Source organism: Caretta caretta, chromosome 2 (genome assembly GCF_965140235.1).
Source record: "Caretta caretta isolate rCarCar2 chromosome 2, rCarCar1.hap1, whole genome shotgun sequence".
Taxonomy (NCBI): domain Eukaryota; kingdom Metazoa; phylum Chordata; order Testudines; family Cheloniidae; genus Caretta; species Caretta caretta.
This window is the reverse complement of record NC_134207.1, coordinates 110,725,723-110,742,054: the sequence shown is the minus strand read 5'-3', so window position 1 is coordinate 110,742,054 and position 16,332 is coordinate 110,725,723. Positions and strand designations below refer to the sequence as shown.

At 38.0% G+C, this 16,332-nt stretch overlaps 1 protein-coding gene across 5 annotated transcripts in view; it reads left to right on the top strand.

Moving 5' to 3' along the window:
* Nucleotides 1-16,332, top strand: part of RANBP9 (RAN binding protein 9) — a 70,825-nt gene that overhangs the window by 28,848 nt on the left and 25,645 nt on the right. For all 5 annotated transcript variants that reach the window (XM_048839945.2, XM_048839943.2, XM_048839944.2 and 2 more), the window contains exons 3-7: nucleotides 367-419; nucleotides 7,079-7,246; nucleotides 9,828-9,850; nucleotides 11,565-11,749; nucleotides 14,504-14,616. In XM_048839945.2, coding sequence (XP_048695902.1) covers nucleotides 367-419; nucleotides 7,079-7,246; nucleotides 9,828-9,850; nucleotides 11,565-11,749; nucleotides 14,504-14,616 — 542 coding nt within the window. The remainder of the gene's footprint in view (nucleotides 1-366; nucleotides 420-7,078; nucleotides 7,247-9,827; nucleotides 9,851-11,564; nucleotides 11,750-14,503; nucleotides 14,617-16,332) is intronic.

Below are 16,332 nucleotides of genomic sequence, written 5' to 3'. Positions count from 1 at the left end.
TTCATAGCAACAGTTACTGGCCTAGTGAAGCAAGGCCCTATTGTCAACTTGATGGCCTCCATTAGTACTTTTATATAAAAACTGAGATGTTTGAAGGAGAGGGAACTTGTTCCAAAATTATTCCTGCCTCACGGACAAGTACCTCATCCATGATACACCAGATCAACAAATACATTGGGAATGTCTTTCCTGTTTTGATTGCACTGCCACTATGCCAGTTTGCACTGCCAGTGTCTGAAATGATCTCTCAGCAATTTATCTGGAACTAGATTAATCTGAATAGTGTTTCTTGGAAATGTCTTTCATCTATTTTTGTTCTTGTATTGTAAAAGAAAGATAAGTTTGTTTTTATTTTGATTTTTACAGTTACATGGGAATTGGGCTTTCTGCTCAAGGTGTAAATATGAACAGACTACCAGGTATGTTTAATATTTATGTGTTTGATTTTAGAAACAATTAAACAATATAATTAACTTAATGGTTCTACAATATAGTAAGTAAATATATTTTGAAATGTGTGATCCTGATGAGCATCGACAATATGTTTAGCAGGGCATAATATGATATAAAGACAGTCCTTGCTGCTATGTAGAGCTTTCAGCCGAAAAAGTTAATTCTTAATCATGGTCACTGTACTTTGGCTCTCAGGGCATGAAAATCCAGGGTGGATAAAAGCAAATAACATTCAAATCCCTATTTTTTTTATTTTAAATATGATCTTTTGATTTAAAGTAAATACAGACTTATTTTTAATAATCTGTTTAAAATTTCCTTCGCAATTGGAAACCTATGTTAAAGTCTCTGCTTATTATAATATATTAAAATGATTTAAATGAAATATAAAAAATTGGCACTAAACATGTACTGTTGACTAAGTTTTGAAGTCAAACTACTGAACAGGTAGAAATCACTGGTTAAGAATCTGGAAGCAGTCAGTTCAATTCACTATAGATTATGCTTAATTTGTTTAATAAATGAGTTAATTTTAAATACAAAACTTTTTTCTTATATATCCAGAACATTTAAAGTAGTTTTATTTAATTAAAAAAATAAAATGCCATTTTTGTGCATTTTAGTTGAATTTGAATAGAACTGAACACAAATCACAAGTAAAAAATCTAGTAAATAAGAAATCCATCATTCACCATTTTCTTAACTTACATGTATTCTAATTTTTATTTATTAAGCGATGTAACTGCATCAATAAATGTTTTAGATATAGTGTAGCCTGCTAGTTAGTGAAGAAAGCACCGGATGTAGTGTAAGAGCTATATTAAGTTGGTGTGAGAAGATAAGATTTACTTAGTGTTTTAATGGTTACTAACCTTGCTTTAGGAAAATAACATACAAATGCAAAACACAATTAAAACTGATTATTTAAATCAGTGTTCCCTGTTTTCTGATTTAAATCATGATTAAAATAGCTCATTTTTAAATCACTGACTTAATCAATCCAGCCTGTTAATATCCATCATACTTTTCCTATTTAGAACGCCACCAAGACACTTCAGCTACAGAACAAATACAAATCTGGTAAAGTAAGCAGTTGTATGAAAGCCTGAATCACAAAATACTTCCTTGCTCAGCAGATTTGTAGTACGTCATTTTCTAATAGCTAACAGAGATGCCCTGCTGTAATCAAAAGTATATCATTGTTAAGAGTAGAGCCGAACATCTACTCTTGTCCCAACATGGTTTCCTTATCTATTTTAAGAATGTTAAGGAATGCACAGTATGGTGCCAACCACAGGTGCCGGCCTTCAGTTTTCCTTGTGGGTGCTCAACCCCTGCTCAGCTCCGGGTCTCGCCCCACTCCACCCCTTTCCCCAAGGTCCCGCCTCCACCCTGCCTCTTTCCATCTGCTGCCCTGAGCACACCCCGTCCCCACTCCTCTCCCTCCTTCCCAGTGTCTCCTGCATGCCGTGGAACAGCTGATCCACAGTGGGCTGGAGGCGCTGGGAGGGAGGGGGAGGAATTGATCAGCGGGGCGATCAAAAGTATTACCTGCTAACTTTTTTCCATGGGTGCTCCAGTCCTGGAGCCACCCACAGAGTCAGCTTCTGTGGTACCAACACTCTCATGCTTAACTGTGATCACACAAGTAGTTCATTGATTTTTCAGGATCAGGGCCTATATGTTAATACAAATACATGGAATATTGTTGTACAGTGTCAACACATTGTGACGTGTTAGTGTATACTTTACCTGGCTTTTCAGATATTTTAAACTTAGCTATTTCAAATCGTATTGGCCTAAAAAAATCCTATTTTTTTAACTTGTTTTTTTTAATAAGAAAAATAGTAGTAATCCTATGGCTGAGATTTTAAGTGCTCAGAGGCTAGCAAAACAAGTTAGTTCTGACAATTAGTTCTGATCCTGTAGTGTAATATATAACATTTATTGTCTGTGCTGTCAAATGTCCTTATTATATGTACATGCAGACAAAGTATGGCTGTTGTGGGAACCGTAACTTCCCCGAATTGTAGTGTGTTTACGTTTCACCTAAAATGTTGTGTTAAAGAAAAGCTTCAGTGTAATACAGTAAGATTCTGATCACTAAAATAGCTTCCCTTTGAGTAGGACTAGGAATGCAGCTCCCATTTTTGAATACATAAGAAATAGGAGACATAAGACTTTTTAAAAAACTTGGTTAAGTTTAACCAAATGTAGATAATGTTAAATTAGCCTTACAGCATCTGTAGTCTCCAGTTTCTGATGCATCCAAACAAGTTTCATTTTCAGTCTAAACCTCCCGTCAAGAGTACAATAATGCCAGTGTCCAGTGATGTGGGTAGCAGCTGTGAAGTCAGTGGATTATCGGTGGGTATTCAAAATTATGAATAAGAATAAAGAATTCTCAAAGGTATTACTAATTCATGTAGCTTTCCTTTAGTATAGTATTTTTGTGTTGAATTTTCTGAAAGGCCCTTAATTAAAGTGGTGTCTAGTGAAGCCATTATATTTAAACAGTGTGGGTTAAGTCCTAAATCAGTACAACCAAAGTATGAGAGGGCTTTTTTACCATATTTTACTGACCTTAAATGCTTTGTATTGTGAATTTGCTGCATATTCTTCTGTTAACTATTTTCATAAATCTTACTTCTCCTTAAAGTATGGCCAGTGTAGATCTCCGTATTCAGGATATGCATATTGCCCTAGTTGCATGGAACCCCATAGAAAGCAATGACCTATGAAGGCAGTGCACAGGCTCCTTTATATACCTCACTGAACATTCAGATCTGCAAAGGAGCCATATGCCCTACTTCATCACAGTTCCTTTCTGACTGTTTCTGCTGTGAGTGTGGAAGACTTTTCTTCTCTGTACCTCACCACTATCGTTAGATTTTTTTATAATTTAATATAGTAAGTACTGTTAAAAGCTTTAATATTCTGTTTGCCTCTGTGACACTTTGTAGATCAGCCTAGCCTGTTGTATTCATTAGCAGTTTATTTTTCCCACTTCTTGTTGAATTTCCTGATGAACTCAGATGTATGGGGGTTTGAGCAATGCTCTTTCTTCAATCTGAGCAATGCTCTTTCTTCAGTATGAAAATGTTTGGTACCTCTGTGAAGCTCTTCATCTCTCAGGATGATTGCCACTTTTGATCAGACTCATCTGAGTTTATTGGGTGTGCTGAGAAGAAATTTGAGTAATCTGACTAATCTGGTACCTGCAGATCTGAAGGGCCTGCAGTCTAGCCTGCCAAAGGAACAGAAGAAGTACAGCCCCATACAATGGAATGGTATTTCAGATGAGTTTGATGCCAAAAGGAAGCTAGGGATCTTTAGAAATCTGTGAAGGTGATGCCTCAATACAAAGCATCTTAGTTCCTTGTGTGTCACTTCTCTTGGTGTCAATTGCTCAATCAGATCTGCATGCCCTATGCAGTATCCCTTGAGAGGAACTGTGTGACCTTTGTAGGTCTGTGGGAGGAATCCATTCTAGCTTCCCCTGAGGAGCACAATCTCTATGGAAAGTGCTGTTTGCCTTCCAAAAATTCATTTGTTCCAGTGTCTCTGGTTGAGAAACTAGGAGCTGTTCCACACTGTAGTTCTGCAGAGGTCAATTTACTGAGAGTCAGGCTTGAAGAGATTTTTGAAATCCGTAATCTTTGCAAATATTTAACTGCAAAACACTGAACTTCGAACACAGGTTTTTAGATCTCATGGCTTCTATGTAACACTATTTTCTGCACAACAGAAAAACTTGAATCTCTTGCGATAACAGGCCCTCAATGTGTAGTGAAAGGCAATACCAGATTGTCTTGAGGGGAACACCTTTCAATTTTAGTATCAGTTGTGATTATGAAAAATGCATTGGGCACAGGTTGGATGGATGGGCTCACTTGGACAATCTCACATCTGGGTTTACCAGTACTAATTCCTAGACCATGTGACCTTTATCTAAACCTCCTGTTCCCCTCTGAACTCTTCAGAATCTTCATTCATAACTTCCAGGTCAGGTTTCTTCACAGGATCTCTCAGCCTGGCTGCCTAATTGTGCTAAACCGCTGAGTTTGGATACTGATCTCCCCCTGGAAGGTCATTAGGTCTTTTTAGAGGGTCTTAATGCTTCCACAAGAAACAGCTGTGGACAAAGCTTTGTTAGTGAATCTCCAGTAAGAACTGCGCCATTGTCTCCCACAGTTCCTTACATTTTGGATTCTCTTTCAAGCACTCTCGATTATCCTTGACTGCTGATAGGGTCAATCTGAGAGCTGCATTTGCATACCATTTGCCAATACACAGATACTAGCGCACCATAATTAGCACATCATAGTTCAGAGACTTTTTTTTTTAACAAAGAAAAGACTATCTCATCCTCCTAAGCATTTAGGAGCCACCACCTTCTTGTAAATTGAATCTATATCAGTTGAATCTTTACGAGAATGCTTTTTGTACCATCTAGCCATACAGATTGCATTTTAAGTGGCTATAACATCAGCTGGGAGAATGTGAGAGATCTAAGCTCTGGTGACTGATCCTCATTATCTGGTGTTTCAAAGGATAAAGTGGTCCTGCATTCTCAAATATTTAACTAAGGTGGTCTTGAAATGTCTTTTTAAATCAATCCATCAGCCTCACTTTCTTTCCCTAGACCTCATGAGGTGATAGGAGAAGCCAGGGTGCATAGTCAGTGTTAAAAGGAGCCCTTTATCTAAACAGGATTAAATCTATATGCATGCCTCTCAGCACTGTGGCATCTGCACGTAAATTGGGAGAATATGCATCTCTGCTCAGATTCATAAATGGATCAGGCTTTGTATCCAGCTATATGAAGCCTGTACAGGTATGACAACAGCTGAAGCCTTTTGTAAATATTTCACCAGGTTCAGAGTAGCTTCTGCAGCATGTCTGAAGAATGTTCCTATTAGAAATGTGTAAAGTTGCTACCTGGAGCTCAATTAATATATTTACACATCATTGCTCTCTTTAGTGGGCAGCAGTTATAGAGCTAGTACTCGGCTTTCCTAGATGTTTACCTCAATGATAAGTATTCTTTTAAAAAAAAAAAAAATCCTGAAAATTCAGGAGAGCAGTCCTGAAACTTTAATTCTGTGACTCTTCCTTTGACAGTTACTGCTGGGTAATCTCCCATGAGCGGGGCTGTCGGATAGCACTCAGGAGAATGAAATTACTCCCAAGCTCTTTAGGGAGATTGTCTATAGATCCACATTCCAGTGGAGTAGCCAGGTGGAAAAAACGGTGGGGAGTGAGAGGAGATTAAAAAAGGCGCCACTCCCTGGTACTCACCTGGCAGCGCTATGGGTCTTCAGCAGCACTTCAGCGTTGGGTCCTTCACTCGCTCCGGTCTTCGGCACTGAAGGACACCTCCCCACCTCCCACCCCGCGCCACCGCAACGCTGCCGAAGACCGGAGCGAGTGAAGGACCCGACGGCGAAGTGCTGCTGAAGTACTGGGAGTTGGGTGCCTTTTTTTATCTCCGCTCCCCCTGACCCGTCGCCTAAGACCCAGAGCGCCGCCGTGTGAGTAAAAATTGTAAAGGTGCCACGTAATTAAAAAGGCACCACTTCTGCTCGGTGGGGGAGCGGCCGCTGCCCCGCTCCCCCCCGTAGCTATGCTCCTGCCACATGCCCCGCTTATTTGGAGTCCGTTGGAGTTGCCGATTACGTGGAATGAAACTGGGTTGGAATTGAGATTTGAGCTCCTTTATATACCCTTGCATCGGATGGTCAGATCTGTAAGGGAGCATACATGATGCTTAGGTCATTCCTTTCCAGAGAGTTTTTTGTGTTTGTACTGAGGGAACGCTACAGTTGCTTCATACGTAACTTTCCTTTTGAAAACAGAAGAAAGTGTGCAGTTGTGTGAAACGTATTTATTCTGCAGCTTCTCCACATGCAGAATTAGGCCTTCTTGATTATATTGTGTTAATGACTCTTTTCCCCTGAGTTCACTTCTGCATTTGAAGTTTTCTAGGGCAGCAAGGCTAGTAGTACTACAGTCTGTGGGCTTGGCTATTATGTGGAGGTTGTGCTGCTTCCTGCTGAACAACAATTAAGGATATTCAAGAGTGGCCGTGACTTTCTCCAGAGACATGTCTGGGTCTTTAGACAGTCTGAATGGGACAGTGACGTGTGCCTTCAAGTATGGATGTTGTAAAATGTGGGAAATTAAGAGGAAACCTCATTATTTTATTGGGACATGCCAGACATGCAGGTAGCTTTAACATTCAGACAGTGGATCTGGTCAGTTGTAAAATGTTGACAATTTTGAATCTCAAATCTTTTAAAAAGGGAGAGGGAATTGACAGTCTTTGCCACACTTTCCCTTTTTTTCTTGACTAGTCTATTTGAAATAGAATTTTATGTTCAACCATTTTTGAAAGAAGATGATATTCAAGTGAACCAGAGCATTTTAATTTATCACTTTCTGTCTTATGTGTATTGGTAACAGTTATTTTACCGTTTTACAGGAATAATGGTGAGTGTGGTAATCAACCTTAATAAAAAAACTGCTTGGGTTGTAACAAGCTAACTTTTGCTGTATATGTTTATTTTTGTCTATTAATTTGTAGTGGAAACAAGTGAATAAAACTTGAAATGCTTTGTTTTAGGTTGGGATAAACATTCATATGGTTACCATGGAGATGATGGACATTCATTTTGTTCCTCTGGAACTGGACAACCCTATGGCCCAACATTTACAACTGGTGATGTCATTGGTTGTTGTGTAAACCTTATCAACAATACCTGCTTCTACACAAAGAATGGACACAGTTTGGGTATGGAAAACAATCACTGCTAATGATAGCTGATGTCAACAAACCTAGTGCAGTTTTTTGTATGTTTAAAATCTTAAAATTGTATTAAGCTGCCCCTGACATTGGAGTTAAGATTCATAAGCACCTTACATATGGACTGATTTTTTTTAAATGGGCTTTATACTGCAGGGCTTTAAACTAGCCGATAAGAAAAATGGAAAAACTTATTAATGCAACATTAAAACCTTATACATGAATTTGGAGGGTTTGCCCACACCATCTTTCCCAGGAGATCTGCATATATTTCAACTTGTGGTGACTAAGATCTGGCATATGAATTTTCTGAAGGTCTCTAGTCTTCAATTGTTGCAATTAAATTCAAGCTTATATTTTTGAATTTTTAATTATATACTGTGTGTTACTGTTAGATGAAGTCTGCTAACAAATCTAATTACCCTTTGTCCCAGAGCATAGGAGAATGCATTTCAAATAGTGCGTGTCCCTTTATGGATAGCACACTGCCAGTAGCTCCATACCCCTTAAATCAAAGGGGCTTTATCTTAAAGCATATTCACTTATCTCACCTGGAAGAAAGATGATCTCTCAAGTAACTAGTTCCCAAGCCATTTAGAGCTGGAACAAAGCCACAAGTTAGTTACATAGGCCATCCCAAATTTATGGCAGTTAACCCTTCACCATATGTTTTAGCATCATGTCTCATTATACCACATTGTACAGAAACTTTGAGGATGAGCACAGCAGGGATGGGTGGTGTTAATCCTGCATAAATTACCTGTCTGGTAGTTTGCACACACTTTAGTGCACAAAGATATTTTTCTTTCCTCATGTCTTGCATGTTTGTATTAGCAGTGGGTTAAGGAGAGGGTTGTGGCTTGGTGAATAGGTTTTGGAAGAGTGTTGAAATAGGGGCTAACAGAATAAGGCTTAGACAATGTGAGAAAATGACAAAGGGGAAGAAGAGTTAAGATGTCTTTTGTTGGTAGGAGTGGGACTGATAAAGAAACTGGCTGTAGATTTAGGCAGGAGCTTAATATAGGCCTTGAAGGGAAGAACAAAAAGCTTATTTAGAGTGATGGAAAGCTGCTGGGAGGCTGCAAAAGTGAGGGGGTGGAGTATTAAGATCAGGGCAACATATAAGAGATCATTCTGGAGAAATTGGAGGAGGAGGTGACAGTCAAGAAGTCCAAAGAGGAAGAGGTTCCAGTAGTCAAGGCAAGAGAAGATTAGGACATGGACAGCAAGTTAGCCTTTTGGATGTGATGGAAGAAGCAGCAGGATTTGGTTACAGTTTGTGTGGGAGAAAGACGACAATAGGAATCAAAAGTGATCCTTATATTGAGGGCCTCCATGGTGAAGGATGGAGATGTTAACGGTGGTGGAAAATGGGGTTTGATTTAGGAGGAAAGATTAGAAGCTTTGTTTTTTGTCCTAGTACATTTGAGATGGTAGTGGTATAGCAGATGGAGAAATAAAACCGAAGTAAACTTGAGTTGTCAGCATAGATGGACAACTAGTAACAAGGTTAAAAATAAAATCCTTACAGCATGAGGAGAAGGAAATTATGATACACCCTGTGGGTTTCAGATACAGAATTTCACTTCTTCAAAAGAATCTATTTGAAATTGGAATCTTTTTCTAAAATTTACCTAAAGCACTGGGAACATATAAAGGTTAGATTTTTTTTTTCCCTTCCTAATCCCAGCAAATTACAAAATTACCCTTTTTATCATTTATCAGGTTTTGTCATTTATCAGCTTCTCATATTTTATAACTAGATACTAAAATACCTGGTTTGACTTTATCTAACTCCAATAGAATACTTAGTTTGGATCAGAACTAAATTAATTTTCAACAAAGCCTCTGGTAAATATGCTACTTCTGCTTTAATTTTTGCAAACAAGAAAAGTACAATGCATTGCCAGTAGGAGACACTTCTTTGCAGTAAACTTTCATCTCGTTATTATAGTTGCATATGACAGACCTTGTACATTGCCAGAATATTTTACGAAAATGCTATTGCTACTTTTTTCCGTAGCATTTAAGACGGTCAACTGTGGCCAAAATTTTCACACTTGATTGCTTAAAGATAGACTGTCAGATCTATACTTAGTCCTATATAACACTGGTAAGAGAACATAGCTTTAAGCTACCAAGTTTCAAAATATTGGTCTGCATATTTTTGTATGGTAGTTTAATGTTTATCTTTTGAAAATATTTCTTTTCTATTTGCCATATACTGACCTTTTGGTTCCTGTTACTACTATACTAACTTGTGCAGAAGCATTTGGATGTCCGCATGCCTGTCATATTTACTTTTGAGGCAGGTCTGGGAAGTTTTTGCAAACCTGTAACAGATAACTATTAGAGAAACTAAATATTCAGCATCTAGATATTCCCTTCAACAATTATGAGATCTGGCAAATTTAACTGACTACTTGAATGCTCCTGCATACTAAATTAAAAAAACAAATAAACCCAAAACAAAAAAAGCCTCTAGGAAGTTACTTGCTCAACTTTTTCCAGTACATTTTGAATACAAATACATGAAAAATTATTTTTAATGCATCTCTTTTTATTACAGGTATTGCTTTCACGGATCTACCGGTAAGATAAGTGGATTTTCAAACAGAAAATATATTTTTCTGTATACTATAAATAGCTGTTTCAGATGTACTGATTGTTCTTGTCTAGCTTATACTTCTTGGAAATGTGCACTATGCCCTTTTTATATCATTTTATCTGTCTAGTTTTCAGTTTGACAAATATTACTGAGGCAAAAACTTGAAACTCAGTATCTGTAAATACTAATACTGAAAAGCAAATAGTTACTATTTTTTCTCTGTTCAGATTTTAGTATCAGGGCATTTTCTTGAGGATTTTGACCAGAAAATCAAGATGAGAATGTAATACATAATTTTAAAATTTTATTTATATACCTTGTTTGATTGTCAACTGGTTGTGAGATAATCTGTGAACAATAATGATAAAGCTAACTTATTTTATATTGTCATAGTTTTATGCCCAAATACAGAAGTATGTGTGTCTGTGTGTTCATTCTTGAGAATACCTGAGTTGGAAGCACAAATGTCCATTGTTCAGACACAAGTGGTGGCTGCATTATATGCAAAGGCTTCTTAAAACACCAACTTTTGTGTGTGTAATATCAAATTTAGGCATTTCCTCCAAGAAAGGCTATTTTTAATGAGTGTGTCAATACTAGTCACACTAGGCTTTCTAATTGTAATTTAGTTCATAGTACAAAGTATGTAAACTATTTTAAATAAATTAAAAATACCTTAATATGGTGACATTCTGCATAAAATTCTATAAGCTCTAGTTATATTTTGATTGGACTTTTCTCCAGCAGCATTCTATATGAAAGGCCCCCCTGTACCATGGTTACACCATGATGTCTCTTTTTTTTGCCTTTCTGTCATTCACGTCATTTTCAATCTGGACTTTGGTGGTGTTGTGATTTAGAGGACCATGATTAAGACACAAAATCCTATTGGAGGGCATCATTGTGCCATTAGGTCCTAAGAGAAAAAGCTGAAGAGACGCTACTGGCATCCAAAAATTCACTCTGATCCTAGAACGCATTAGTGCTGGCAAAACAGATTTTACCCCTTTGGGAATTGGGACCATATTTTAAAAGTTCACTGTGAAGGCCAATCTCTGAAAAGAAAATAGAATTTAGAAGACAAATGCTTTGAAGTCGTTTTAGATACAAATCAAAGAAATCATGAGAGTTTTAGTGAACTGTTATGGTTCTTTGTAGGCATTATACTTGAATTTTGAAGCTAAGGAGTTTCCCCTAGCTCAGTTCTTACCTTAAACATTGCTAAAACATCTGAATTTTAGTGGTGGTACACATGAAAATGGAAATGACCCACTTTATAAATTTGTGTTAAATTTTTTTGCTCTTGTTTAGAAATCAATTTTTTTTTTTTAAAGTCCAGGATTATTTAACTTGGAGATGCATGTTTTCAACATAAAATCGAAGCCAAAAAGTGTGAAGTTAACCATGCTTTAAAAATTGCATTTGTTAGTTTGAGGAATTACCAGTGTTGAGGTATGGATCTCAAAATAATGGGCAGTGTTTTATTTCCTCTCCCACTGGTGACAGAGTTGTATGTTGTCCTATTGCTGAGGTTGGTATCAGTTACTAAAATTTGACTAACCACTGGGAATGCTAGGAGACTGAGTACTACTTCTCCCCCGTGATAAATGTGGGTGGGGATGTTGAAGGTGATTAAAAAGGGGGGGGAATCTGGAGTAAAAGGAAAAAGTATTGATTAAAAAAAAAAATCTCTTGCAGCCAAACTTGTACCCTACAGTAGGGCTTCAAACACCAGGAGAAGTGGTAGATGCTAACTTTGGGCAGCATCCATTTGTGTTTGATATTGAAGACTATATGCGAGAATGGAGAACCAAAATTCAGGCTCAGATCGACAGATTTCCTATAGGAGATCGGGAAGGAGAATGGCAGACAATGATTCAAAAGTAAGAATTAGAGGGATTTTAAAGACTGTATAATTAAAATTCTCTAAAAGGGATTTTAAAATGGGCATTTAAAAAAAATGTTTGTACGAAATCCTAATTAAATTCAAATAGTTGGAATAGTTTTAGAACAAATATAGACCCTTCTTAAATGTTCATGAGAACTTTGTATTTTTCCTGTCATATTGAAATGATGGTAAAAAATGAAGCGCATTCTTTGATACAGTAATTACAATTACCACTAAGATTCATCAGGGCAGCTGGCTGGTATATAAAATTAGTAAATAAGCTATATGACGTTTGACTTCTTGGTCACCAGTTCAAATGCATCCTTGATCAGTAGTGACCGAAAATTCATTCTGTTGAATGGCCATTGGGATGGCATATGTAGAAATCTCTATCAGTTCAGTTCCTGGTAGATAGGTATCTGTATCAAAGAAATAACTAGTTGTTTTAGTTTTTAAAAAACTACTACTACAACTTGACGTTAATTGACACAGATAATGGCTGTCTCAGCGGAGAAGCAGGGGACTGAACGGCCTATGGAGATTAATAACTATTTATCTGGCACCCCAAAGCATGCTAGGTGCCTCACAAAACATGGAATACACTTGGTCCCTGCCCCAAAGAAAAGTCAATCTGAAATGACAAGTGAAGTTGAATGCAGAGGGAGTGGATATGGAAACTGATACACACAGGTTATGGACATAGACTTGTGAGTTGAGGTAGTCTATGTGGAATGGCTATATATGTATTTGTATGTGTGTATATATTTATAGCTATTGAATATAAATTTTTTTGGTGCCTAACTCAGGTAATTAAATTAAAAATGCCTGAATTCCTCGTGTATTTTCAGTTGGATATGGTTTTTACTCAGTGCCAATATTGTTTGTGTTATGTGATGTGGAATAGTAGCTGTTTCAGAAGCAAATGAAGCGATCCGTATATGTAATTTGTTTAAGTTTGTAAAGTATTTTGGGATGAAATTTGCAATTTAAAAATTGCCGCTGCTCTCGCTGGCTCTCTCCTAGCTTCCCCCTTCTTTCATAAGCACTAAATTCACTTAAACTAAAGAAATCAGATCTTGAAAACCTATTTTATGGTATTCTTTCTTTCTGCACTCACAATGTTAGTAGAACTTGTAAATTTGGCTGTATTAGTCCAGCTACTTGCTGGAATGCATTGTTTACAACAGTGTTTTGTATTAATGTGGCATTAATTTTAATTTTTTGAGCAGACTCACTGGCTGGGGGAACATCACAATGAACACATTTTGGTCTTCAAGTGAATGCTCACTATATTGTTAGTTCACCACCACCTGACACCATTTTGTCGTCTTTCCCAGCCAAACAAGCATTTTAATTTTAAAAAAACTACTGAAGGGGCAATATAACTTACTTTGTCATTCTCAGTGTACTTAGATTCAGAACCTTAAATACAATATTTAGGATCAATTACAATTCATGTGATTAAGTGAATTGTCACAAGTATTTGAATTTTTTTACCACCATGCAGAATCAGAACCACTTGCCACCACGATTGTTTTCTGCACCAATGTTTATGCTAAAAATCTGTTAAAGGCTTTTCCTTTAGGACCTTGATCTTAAACACTTATGCATGTGCTTATCTTTATGCACATGAGTAAACCCATTATGTCATGTTTAATTTATGTACAAGGACTTAAATGTTTGCAGGAGATCAATAGTTGGGTTATAAGTACAAATTCATACCAATGTCACTAGCGAGTGCAAGTCAGCTACTCTGTAGCTTGTTTAAACTGGGTTGGTAGTCTGTCTAGTTGCCAGTAGACACGTGTTGGTATCGACACAGTCACAGATTTCCTTAAACATGGAGTCTTCCCTCTTACTCATAAGAACATGGAGTCTTCCCTCTTACTCATAAGGCATGTCTATACTGGCCCCCCACCCCAAAAAAAAAAAAAGGAAAGAAGAGAGACCACAGCAGCAAGTCTCAGAGGCTGGGTCCACTGACTCGGGCTCATGGAGCTCAAAATAGCAGTGTAGGTGTTCAGGCTTAAACTGGAACCTAGACTCTCAGACCCATCTCCCTCACCCTGTTTCAGAGTCCTGGCCCCAGCCTGAGCCCAGATATCTACTCTGTTTTTAGCCCTGTGGCATGAGCCTGAGTCAGTTGACCTGAGACATGCTGCAGGTCTCTTTTGCAGTGTAGACATATGCAGAATTTCATGCCAGTTCTGGGTTGTGGAACATTTTTGGTGCTGTTTGGAGAAACTCTTATTGCTACTGAGCATACAGTATCTGTTCTGTGGATTAATACAGGATTTGGCCTCACAAGGCTTTAAGTCCAACATGTTTCATGAGCAAGGAATAAATTTTAAAAAATCAATATGTAATTTGATCATAACTTGGGTTAACAAATGGGGTTAGTTAAAAAAAATCCAATTGTTTCTATCTAAATTGAAATGTTAAAAAAAATAGTTTGGAAAAACAAGTACAAGTAAGAATATGCTCTAACAAGGAGCTTAGCTCTTCTGGGAAGGAAATCAAATAGATTCAGTTAATGTATTCATGACTAGATGGGATAGGACATTTTTATATGTTGCAAATATATATTTCTGTTTTAGGTATCTTACTAATTCCACTATTTGCTTTTGTCAAGCAAGTGATTTTGTTTGCTGAGCTGTCTTGAAATTTGAAAAGTGTCTTCAGTTTATTTTACCTGCATAATGGTGTAAATGATGTTGCATATTTTAACTGTTTTGAATTCTCTTCTCAGAATGGTTTCATCTTATTTAGTTCATCATGGGTACTGTGCAACAGCAGAGGCTTTTGCCAGATCTACAGACCAGACTGTACTAGAAGAATTAGCCTCCATTAAAAATAGACAAAGTAAGGCTGGAAAGTACACTGCATGCTTTTTAAAACAAATTAACTTTAAATTGTCTCTTATATTAAAAACAATTCCCTACAATTTAATCTATGAAACTTCATCGTGGAATGTGCTTTCAACAATCTTACAACATTATAATTCAGTGCATTAATGCACAACTATAGAATCATAGAATATCAGGGTTGGAAGGGACCTCAGGAGGTCATCTAGTCCCACCTCCTGCTCAAAGCAGGACCAATCCCCAACTAAATCATCCCAGCCAGGGCTTTGTCAAGCCTGACCTTAAAAATTTCAAAGGAAGGAGATTCCATCATCTCCCTAGGTAACACATTCCAGTGCTTCACCACCCTCCTAGTGAAAAAGTTTTTCCTAACATCAAACCTAAACCTCCGCACTGCAACTTGAGACCATTACTCCTAGACTGTCATCTGGTACCACTGAGAACAGTCTAGAGCCATCCTCTTTGGAACTCCCTTTCAGGTAGTTGAAAGCAGCTATCAAATCCCCCCTCATTCTTCTCTTCCGCAGACTAAACAGTCCCAGTTCCATCAGCCTCTCCGCATAAGTCATGTGTTCCAGTCCCCTAATCGTTTGTGTTGCCCTTCGCTAGACATTTTCCAATTTTTTCACATCCTTCTTGTAGTGTGGGGCCCAAAACTGGACACAGTACTCCAGATGAGGCCTTACCAATGTCTAATAGAAGGGAATGATCATGTCTCTCGATCTGCTGGCAATGCCCCTACTTATACATCCCAAAATGCCACTGGCCGCCTTGGCAACAAGAGCACACTGTTGACTCATATCCAGCTTCTTGTCCACTGTAACCCCAGGTCCTTTTCTGCAGATTCTGCAGAATCATGGATTCTTGAGCCACTGGTTTGTTAATCTTGAAAGTACTGTTTAATTTTGGAACTAGTTTAATGAAGAGGAATGTTATGAATTACCTACCATGACACTGGTGTTTGAAAGGAAGGACACAAACATGTTTGGCGTTATCCTGGAACAAATGTTAATGGTGTGTCTAGACCAGTGGTGGGCAACCTGCAGCGCGCGGGCCATACACAGCCAGTCAGGGTAATCTGCTGGCGGGCCCCAAGACAGTTTGCTGATTTTGACTGTCCGCAGGCATGGCCACCTGCTGCTCTCAATGGCTGCGGTTCGCCGTTCCCAGCCATTGGGAGCTGCGGGCTGCCGTTCCTGAGGATGGTCAGTGTAAACAAACTGTCTTGCAGCAGCCTGCCAGCAGATTACCCTGACAGCCGCAGGTTGCCCACCACTGGTCTAGACTAATGTTGACAATCAGCTCTGGTTTACTAGTCAGTTAACTTGAATGGGACCACAGACGTAGACTTTGCCTTGAGTAGGAAAAGTGGTAGAGGCTTAGCTAGCATGTGCTGTTTAGATGCAGATTGCGTTTGTCAGGCTTACGGTTGGAAAATATCAACACTTTTAGTTCAGTTTTAGCAGGATGAGTTGTAATCTAGTCAGGAGCTTAGGCTGTAAATTAAATAGGTGAAAATTAAGTTAAGGTGTTACTCTGATTTTCATTAGGTGAGGGGTCACATTTAGGTTGGGCTTAGCTAGCATATTAACTAAACACAATCTAAACTTGACCATTTTTCATAGTTTAGATATAACCTGGTATTCCTGGTCTTGCAAATGACAGCAGTGCAGTGTGGGCATACTTTATGAAGACATATCAGTTAAAAATAAAA